The sequence below is a fragment of the Callithrix jacchus genome, chromosome 15 (genome assembly GCF_049354715.1).
Source record: "Callithrix jacchus isolate 240 chromosome 15, calJac240_pri, whole genome shotgun sequence".
Taxonomy (NCBI): Eukaryota; Metazoa; Chordata; class Mammalia; order Primates; family Cebidae; genus Callithrix; species Callithrix jacchus.
Genome location: NC_133516.1, coordinates 40,469,098 through 40,479,423, shown reverse-complemented (window position 1 = coordinate 40,479,423; position 10,326 = coordinate 40,469,098). Strand labels below are relative to the sequence as shown.

At 44.9% G+C, this 10,326-nt stretch overlaps 1 protein-coding gene across 4 annotated transcripts in view; it reads left to right on the top strand.

The window, feature by feature from the left end:
* CFAP20DC (CFAP20 domain containing) overlaps nucleotides 1-3,715 on the top strand; it is a 352,305-nt gene extending 348,590 nt beyond the window's left edge. For 2 of the 4 annotated variants that reach the window (XR_013527405.1, XR_013527404.1), the window contains one exon: nucleotides 446-3,715. Coding sequence is in view for 1 of the 4 variants with exons in the window: in XM_035275961.3 (XP_035131852.2) it covers nucleotides 1,858-1,928 (71 nt within the window). In the remaining 3 variants the exon portion in view is untranslated. The remainder of the gene's footprint in view (nucleotides 1-445) is intronic. The other 2 variants (XR_004734664.3, XM_035275961.3) reach the window with 2 other exon arrangements.
* Nucleotides 3,716-10,326: the final 6,611 nt, after the last annotated feature.

Genomic DNA, 10,326 nt, shown 5'->3' with positions numbered 1-10,326 from the left:
CAGTCAATCCGTTCACTAGGGCACATGAAATGAAGTCATTATCCAACCCACAAAGGGTAGAGATGCTGTTCAGGCCAGCGCAATTACTTGAGGCCCCTACGTAAAATAATTATTAGGATGAATGACAAATATTCAGATCTGATTATGAAGCAAGGCAGTACTTCTTCCTTATCTTGCCTGCCTGGTTCCTGACTGTGCACCTGCAGTATGTTTCTCTAGCAGGGCTCCCAGTGCAAAGACCCTAAGCAAACTGGTGGTCCAACACAGGCACTCATCAAATATTTGTTGAAAAAATGAACAAACTGAGACCTAGCATTATGCTCCTTCTTGTGGGAAAAAACAAAAAGATTAATAGGGTCTCTAAAAAATGGTCATGCTTTTAGCCATTTAAAATGCATATTATCCCACTTAAGGATGTTCATTCAATAATTTCTTTCTTTTATAGGTTACTTGTAGTAGCAGACTTTCAAGATGGCTCCCATGAGTCTTTCATTCAGAATTTATGTCGTTATATAACCTCCATCCCACATTCAGTAGGGGTGAACAGGGCTGATCTATGTAACCAATAGGATGTCACAGAAATGATAAAGGTGACTTCTAAGACTGCACCACTGAAGACATTGCAGCTTCCACTTTGCTCTTTCTGTCTTGGATCACTTGCTCTGGAAGAGGCCAGCTGCCATGTTTTGAGAACACTCAAGCAGCTTTACCTGAGGTCCACATGGTGAGGAACTGAGGGTTTTTTGGCCAACAACCAGCATGAATGTGCGATCCATGTGGGTGAACCATCTTGGAATCAGATCCTCCATCCCCAAACAAACCTCCAGAAGACTGCAGTCTCATGAGAGACCAGAACCCAAAAACCACTCAGCTAAATGACTCCCAAATTCCTGACCAACAGAAACTGTGTGAGAAAACAAAATGCATTGCTTTTTTAAACCACTACATTCAGAGGTCATTTGCTATGTAAAAGCAGGTAACTAACGCACAAGAAACATTATAACCATAAAAAGCCCACAGAAAGATAAGATTTGGGATAGCTTCTTCAGTCTACTCAGATTCTCTCCTCCACCCCTGGGTTTCACTCCTCATAAGCAAGTATCTTAGAAACTTGGGGTTCACTGCATGGCCAGCCAACCCTGTAGTCATCAGAGAATGTTCCTCTTGGACCTGCTTCCTCAAGAACCTCCACCTGTGTCCCCAAAGGCCGATCATCTCCTGCTCATCTCCCAGAGTGGATTGTCAATTATTCTCCATCCATCCAGGCCCACTGTCAGATGGGGAATGGGGCCTCCAACCCTAAAGACACAGTAGAAAAGGAAGAAGAACTCTCTCCAAAGTCACTGCTCAAAGTGGAGAATCATAAAAATAAAAATCAGGCCTTTCACACCATGAAGGATGACCCTTTTTTTCTCCAGCGTGTCTCCTGTAAGTTATTGCACTAAATACATTGCAAGAGGCTAGGCAGAGCCAGAGCCTGAAGCTCACCACCCAACTCCAAAGTGAAACTGATGCACAGTTCCTTGCTTTTCTCTTCTCTGATAAATGTGTTTAGCTCAGTGTTTCCCAAGCACCTGGATCTCTAGTCTCTTGAGATATCCAGAGGCAAAAACAAAAGATTCTATGGACAAAAAACTAAGGAGTTACTGTACTCTTTAGCCTCCTCTTAGAGATCCACAACATACATTCATATCCTAAGTCTTTCAGTAAGGAAAGCTGTTTAACCCAGGATTTCCTAAATTTGCTTGGATGCAGAGTATTTATTCTTCCCTAACAAATCCTGCTGAATTCGTGTTTAAGAGACACACTTTGAGAAATACTGCTTTTGCCAAAATGTTGTTTTCTCCTTATTTTTAGTCTGGTTTCATGACGGCGAACTGCAGCATGACATAAGGAGCATCATGCAAAGGAGACAGAGCTCAAGCTGAGGAGTGAGAAGACGGCGGTGAGGGGGCATGTTTTGTTTTGTTTTATAGTTTTATTTGTTTTTTGGGGTGTTCTTTGAGATGGAGTGTCACTCTGTCGCCAGGCTAGAGCTCACTGGCACAATCTCAGCTCACTGCAACCTCTGCCTCCCCAGTTCAAGGGATTCTCCTGCCTCAGCTTCCCGAGTAGCTATGACTACAGGCGTGTGCCGCTATGCTCAGCTAATTTTTGTATTTTTAATAGAGACAGGGGTTTCACCATGTTGGCCAGGATGGCCTCAGTCTCTTAACCTCATGATCTGCATGCCTAGGCCTCCCAAAGTACTGGGATTACAGACATGAGCCATTATGCCTGGTCTGTTTGTTTGTTTTTACTGTTTATTTTGAAAAAAATTTTTAATACTCACAAGAAATTGTAAAAATGATATAGAGAGTTTCCACATACCCTTCATGCAGCTTCTTCTAAAAATGACATGTAATATAACCACAGTACATTATCAAAAAATTCACAATGGTGGACCAGGCATGGTAGCTCAGGCCTATAATCCCAGCACTTTGGGAGACCAAGGTGGGAGGAACACTTGTGTCCAGGAGTTTGAGACCAGCTTGAGCAACATAGTGAGACCCTGCCTCTACGAACAAATTAAAAAATTAGCCAGACCTGGTGGTGTGTGCCTGTAGTCCCAGCCACTCAGGAGGCTGAGGTGCAAGGATCACTTGAACCTGGAAGGTCGAGGCTACAGTGAGCTGTGTTCACACCACTATACTCCAGCCTGGGCAACAGAGTGAGACCCCATCTCAAAAAAACAAAAAATCACAATGGTATACTAGTTACTGAACTCTTAACTTGGGTTCCATCAGTTTTGACATGGCTTTTCATGTATAGAATTATGAAATGTTATCACATGTACAGATTCGTGCAATCACCACCACAATCAGGACACAGAAGGGCTCCATCACCATAAAGAAACTGCCTCCTCCTCTCCCTTTACAGTCCCAGCTTCCTCAACTCCTAACCCTCAAAGCACTCCATTCTTATATTACTACCATTTGTAGAGCGTTACATAACTATAAGTATGCATAGCATTTGAGAATGGCTTTTGTTCCACTCAGTGTAATATTCTTTTTTTTTTTGAAACAGAGTTTCACTCTTGTTACCCAGGCTGGAGTGCAATGGCGTGATCTCAGCTCACTGCAACCTCCGCCTCCTGGGTTCAGGCAGTTGTCCTGCCTCAGCCTCCTGAGTAGCTGGGATTACAGGCACACGCCACCACGCCCAGCTAATTTTTTGTATTTTTAGTAGAGATGGGGTTTCACCACGCTGACCAGGATGGTCTCGATCTCTTGACCTCGTGATCCACCCGCCTTGGCTTCCCAAAGTGCTGGGATTACAGGCTTGAGCCACCACGCCCAGCCCCCAGTGTAATATTCTTGAGGTCCATCCAAGTAGTTGCATGCAGCCACTATTTATTTCTTTCTATTGCTGAGTCACACAGGTGTACCTCATTGTATTGCACTTCACAGCTACTGTGTTTTTTACAAATTCAAGGTTTTGTGGCAAGCCTGTGGTGAGCAAGTCCATCAGCACCATTGTTCCAATGCATGTATTCACTCTGTGTCTCTGTGTCTCATTCTGGCAATTCTCTCAATATTTAAAATTCTTTCCTTACTCTTGTATCTGTTATGGTGATCTGTGATCCATCATCTTTGATGTTACTATTGCAATTGTTTGGGACACCACAAACCAAGCATATATCAGACAGCAAACCTAATAAATATGTGTGTTCTGACTGTGTCACCAACCAGTTATTCACCCATCTCTCTCCCTCTCCTCAGGCCTCGCTATTCCCTGAGACACAGCAATATTGAAATGAGGCCAATTCAGAACCCTCCAGTGGACTCTCAGTGTTAAAGTGAAAAAATCAGTTGCACTTTTCTCACCTTTGACCAAAAGCTAGGAATGATTGCACTTAGTGAGAAAGGCATATCAAAAGCCAAGGCAGGCCAAAAGCTAGCCCCTTTGGGCCAACAGCAGGCAAGTGGTAGATGCAAAGAAAAAGTTTTTGAAGGAAATTGAAAGTGCTACTCTAGTGAACGCGAATGATATAAGATACCAAAACAGCTTTATGCTGATAAGGAGAAAGTTTGAGGGGCCCAGATAGAAGATCAAAGGATGCAAAACATTCCCTAAGCCAAAGCCTAACCCAGAGCAAGGTCCTAACTCTTCACTTCCACGAGGGCTGAGACAGATGAGGAAACTGCAGGAAAAAAGTTGGAATGTAGCAAAGTTTGATTCATGAGGTTTAAGGAGAGAAGCTGTCTCCATAACATAAAAATAAAAGGTGAAGGAACAAGTGCTGATGAAGAAGCTGCACCAAGTCGTCTAGAAGATCTAGCTGAGATTATTGAAGAAGATGTTACAGGACAAAGAAATATGTCATATGAAAGGGGTCCTGATCCAGACCCCAAATCAGGGTGAGTTCACAGTGCAAAGTGACGCAAGTTTATTAAGAAACTAAAGGAATAAAAAAATGGCTACTCCATAGACAGAGCAGCCGGCGGGCTGCTGGTTGCCCATTTTTATGTTATTTCTTGATGATCTGCTAAACAAGGGATGGATTATTCATGCCTCCCCCTTCTGGACCATATAGGGTCACCTCCTGATGTTGCTGTGGCATTTGTAAACTATCATGGCGCTGGTGGGGGTGTAGCAGTGAGGACAACCAGAGGTCACTCTCGTGGCCATATTGGTTTGGGTGGGTTTTGGCTGGCTTCTTTACTGCAACCTGTTTATTAGCAAGGTCTTCATGACCTGTATTTTGTGCTGACCTCCCATTTCTTCCTGTGACTTAGAATGCCTTAACCGTCTGGGAATGCAGCCCAGGAGATCTCAGCCTCATTTTACCCAGCTCCTGTTTAAGATGGAGTTGCTCTGGTTCACATGCCTCTGACAAAAGTGGGTACACCAAACAACAGATATTCAATGTAGATGAAACAGCTTTCTATAGGAAGAAGACACCGTCTAGGATCTTCCTAGCTAGAGAGGAGAAATCAGTGGTGGTCAGACCCTCAAATATACAATAAAATGAGTTTGTATCAGGGACCTTGGACCCAGGGTGGGATCCCTGCAATGGTGAAGGGCAGAGGGAGGGAGAGAGATGACAGGAGTAGCACTGGCATTTTCTCAGCAGCCCACAGAAAAGCCTGGAAGTTTCCCCACTGTTTTTAGCCAGAACACCAGGCCTTTGACGCCTCCCATCCCTCAGGAAGTGTCTGGCCTTTTAAAAAACAGCCACAATGAAACCCACCTCTTGTCCAAACATCTCTAATTCCCTCCCACCTAGTTCTGCTTCAGCTCCATAAACAAAGGTGCACATTGGCACCCAGGGCAGGAAGCTAAGTCCTTGTGAAAACCTGAATAACCCTACTCCTGATAAAGGTGGACTGTGTGAAGAAAGTACACCCAGCAATAAAACACAGGCTTGGCATAAGGAAACTAGGACAGAAATGTATTTGGCAATCATTATTCCCTATAACCTGAAAACCGTCCAGCTCTGTGAAAAGCAACCTCACAAACATTCGTTTCTGGTGTTTCGTGGGTGCGGGCAGAGGTAAGTATGAAAGGAAAATCTTGAGGCCTTAAAATTTTTTTTTATTGCATTTTAGGTTTGGGGGTACATGTGCAGAACATGCAAGACATTTGCATAGGTACACACATGGCAGTGTGTTTTGCTGCCTTCCTCCCCTTCACCCACATTTGGCATTTCTCCCCAGGCTATCCCTCCCCAGCTCCCCCCGCCCCACTGGCCCTCCCCTCTTCCCCCCAATAGACCCCAGTGTTTGGTACTCCCTTCCCTGTGTCCATGTGTTCTCATTTTTCATCACCCGCCTATGAGTGAGAATATGCAGTATTTCATTTTCTGTTCTTGTGTCAGTTTGCTGAGGATGATGTTTTCCAGATTCATCCGTGTCCCTACAAATGACACGAACTCATCATTTTTGATCGCTGCATAATATTCCATGGTGTATATGTGCCACATTTTCCCAATCCAGTCTATCATCGATGGGCATTTGGGTCGGTTCCAGGTCTTTGCTATTGTAAACAGTGCTGCAATGAACATTCGTGTGCATGTGTCCTTATAGTAGAACGATTTATACTCCTTTGGATATATACCCAGTAATGGGATTGCTGGGTCAATTGGAATTTCTATTTCTAAGTCCTTGAGGAATCGCCACACTGTCTTCCACAATGGTTGAACTAGTTTACTCCCACCAACAGTGTAAAAGTGTTCCTATTTCTCCACATCTTATGAAGCTAAAGGGAAAAGTCAAGCTGGGAACTGCTCAGGGCAAACTTGCCTTCCATTCTATTTAAAGTCATCCTTCTGCTCACTGAGATGGACAGGTATTCTGATTGCCTCCTTTGAAAACGCTTAACAGAAACTCAAATGAATGCAACCATTTGTCTCTCACCTATCTGTGACTTGGAAGCCCCCTCCTTGCTTCTAGTTGTCCTTGCGTTTCTGGACAGACCAATATACTTACATATATTGATTGATGTCTTACGTCCCTCCAAAGTGTACAAAACCAAGCTGTGCCCCGATCACCTCGGGCACATGTCCTCAGGACCTCCTGAGGCTGCGTCATGGGCGTTCACCTTCAACCTTGGCAAAATAAACTTGCTAAATTAACTGAGACCTGTCTCAAATTTTCAGGGTTCACATTGACAAAAGCAGAACTGGTGGCAAAAGAACTAATTTCCAATGATGGTATAAAGGATAGGATCCCCATCAAGCACTGTCGTGGTCAGCCAGGCAGGAAATGGGGGTGATGCTCTAACTACTGCCTAGAGGCTGGAAGAGGCAAACTCTATGCATCACACTACATTGTATTTCATCCCTTTTGGGGAACATGAAAAGGTAATCCCCAATACATTGGTGTGGGCTTACTTCTTCTATGGGGAGATACTTCAAGCTTCAGGATACACTGGTGCCCGTCCTTATGGAAGAATGCCAGACAGCCTCAGATGAAGACTAGAACCCAGGAATGGAAGTGTATAACTTTGGGCAAGTCCTTCTTTTCTATGCCTTATCTGTAAAATGGGAATACTGATCCTAATAAGTTGTCATATATTGATCATCAACCATGCACCAGGCATAGGCTAAATATAGATTATTTAGTCCCCAGCCCTAAATGCTGATGAGAAAATTAAATAATGCCCTGAATCCCATGACTGGCCAAGAGTCAAGCTGAGACTTGGTTCCAGGTCTCTCTCCCAAATACTTATCCTCCTAATCACCAGGCTACAGTGCTTCCTGCCTCACGGAGATGAAAATGAAGACAGTATATCAAGCACAAAGTGCTAATCAGATATCATGGCTGGCTATTTTATTATTATAAATTCTGAGGTCATCAATGCTGATGAATGGCAGTCCAAAGCAAACCAGTGTTGGATACACATGTCTATACTGTCTACATTAGAGGAAAAAAGGTAAACCAAAATACCGACAGATGAGTGACAGTTAAAGAATAATAGAAGGAGCTAATGTTAAGCAAAAAGAGATAATGGTATATCCATTCAATTAGGTCCTATTTACCCATCTGCTGAGATCTCACCCAATTTTCCTGGTCCCTAAGAAATAAAGACTCACGAGAAGTCAGCACACTCCTGTAATCCTGGCACTTTGGAGGGCCAAGGCAGGTGGATCACTGAAGCCCAGGAGTTCAAGTCCAGCCTGGGCAACATGGCAAAACCCCGTGTTAACACTGGAGGATGTCCAGGTTCTTGGCACCTTGAACAAATAATTGGACAAAATGCACAAAGCAAGGAAGGAATGAAGGGATTTATTGAAAATGAAAGTCGACTCCACAGTATGGGAGCAGGCCTGAGCATAGGGGTTCGAGAGGCCCATTACAGAGTTGCTGTGAGTTTAAATACCCTCTGCTTGGGGTACGCCCTATGTAAATGAAGAGGATGAAGTAAAGTTACAGTCATTTACTCGGAGTATCTGCTGTGAAGAGGATATTTCCTGTTATAGCTGAAGTGTGAATCAGCCTTATGTTCCCTGCCTCTGGACCCAATTTTCCTGCCTTACCTGTCCCTACAAAAAATACCAGTCATGGCGGTGGGTGCCTATAGTCCTAGCTACTCAGGAGTCTGAGATGGAGGGATCACCTGAGCCCAGAAGGCTGAGGCTGCGGTGAGCTGTGATCACGCCAGCCACCACAGCCCAGGTGAAAGAATGAGACCCTATCTCAAACCAAAAAAAAAGACTCAAGAGAATGTAAGTAAATTGTATATGCATAAGCTTTCTAATTGGGATATTCCCTCAATCGGTATTTCCACGGAACAACATTGCTTATCAAGGTCTTGGGCTTAGTTAAGCTAACAAGCCATTATCCTTGAACACAGACTTTGAATATGGAGCCTAGTCAATGATCTACATGGCTCTCTTCGGGGATTTAGGCCACGGTTGGCCTGTGCAACGCATTTTAAGCACTACTCCAGTGCCCAGGTTTGCTTAGAAAGGCAGGGGGGCGGCCAAGAGTAAGAACAAAGCTGGACAAAGACCAGAAATGGAGCCGGGGCGATGAGTCTACCACACCAAGCTTTTTGTTTCAGAAAAATGTATCTTCTGAGTTGGCAGATAGGGACATTCCAAGGCAGCTGGTCTTTGGTCCTAGAACCTACCAAGAGACCAGGCCCTTCCTAAGAGAATCAAGAAGAAAAGACACAGACTGTCTTCTCCAAGATATTCTGCCCCCCACTACCCCAACTCAAGTGCTGGAAATATACTTCTCAGCCCACATGTTGGAGTTGAGAATTTCAACAGAATGGAATTGTGAAATACTACGATCTTAGAATGACAGCCTCACAGAATCATTGCATTCCATGAGCTCCTCTGGGGCATAAATCACCTCTTACTCCTATTTGTTCCCTCAGTCCCTAGCACAGAGTCTGGCATGGTCGAGGCAATGAATGCTTTATAACCCTGATAGATTCAGGGGCCTCCCTGGCCCAGTCTCTGCAGCCATGTTCAAATAAGTGTAGTCCAATCTCTAAAAGAAAACTTTAAAAGAATTCCAATTTTTACTTGAGTTTCTCAGGAAACATGAAAAAGGAGCCAGTCAGTATACCTCGAGTCCTCTCTGTTTTTCTCCTTAATTTTGTCACACCCAGCAGCAACTTCTCTGCACCACACTGCCTCAACCTTCTCCACCACTGACCTCAAGGAATCTGTTCCTCTCTCTTACCTCCATCCTCACCTCCAGCCCTTTGTATCTGATTTCAACTCAGCCTTTCCAGCGATGTCCTTCTCCCTTTCTTCTCCAGCCATCTCTCTAACTCTTTGCCAGACTATGCATGACAAAAGCTCTGAGAACTGGAATGGTAACCACAGAACCTACCTTGGACGGGAGAAAGGGATGGCATCAAATGTAAAGGAGGCAAATCAGAGCAGTCAAAGGCAGCACCCAGCAAGGAAGGGGAGGCAGGGAACGCTCATCTCCACAGCAGACTGATGAAAGGCCATCCATGGCTGGACTGATTGACAGACTGATAAATAGGATGTCAGAGTTTGCAGGAACCCAAAGTCCGTCTCATTCTCTCCATTCTCTCCCAATTCCCCAGCAGCTCCAGCAACTCTCTCTGCATCTTCCAGAGTTTGTCCGGCTTCCACAGGAACACCTCTGGGAATCAGGAACACCCAGAGAGTAGGAGGTACATTCCGTCTTGAGCCCTAAATTATGAACTCACGAGGCTCAGCCTAGAGCAGGAGGCCTCAGTCAAAGCTAAACACACAAACTACTCCAAGGACCTACCACAGCTACCTTTCCCCTACAGAACCTGCCTGTGTAAATGGCTAGGGAAGACCAAGAAGCAAGTGAGGAAAGCAAGGCTGAGCAGGAGAGAAGGTGAGTTCAGTGCTGCCTCTCCTCAGGCCCAGAGATTTGGCCAGTGGAGTCGCAGGCTGAGTCCCACAGCATGTTCAGGCAACAGATCATCCGGGGCTCCAGCCCCAGTGTGACCTGAAGCCCTGGAACTGTCACCTATGGTACCTTCACCACCTTGCTCCCATCATTCACAGTAAACATATTTTCAGTGTTCTTCTCCTCTATTTACGTCTTCCCCAAGAACTCATCTGTACTAAGCTAAAGCTACTCACAAGGGAGTGGGCTTCATTTGAGCCCCCATTAGACTTGGCATTGGAGGCCACAGTTTAATAAATGCACCAACTCCCCCACATGGTCCCCTTGCCACCCAAGGAAAGAATCTGGCACCATCTCCCCAGCTCTGTAAACAACCTCTCCCTGCTCATGGCTTGCTCACATGTGCGTGTCAAGAGGTCACAGATAAGAAAATCTACCTTCTCAGTAGTCCTGGGGGCTGCATCAGTCTGAC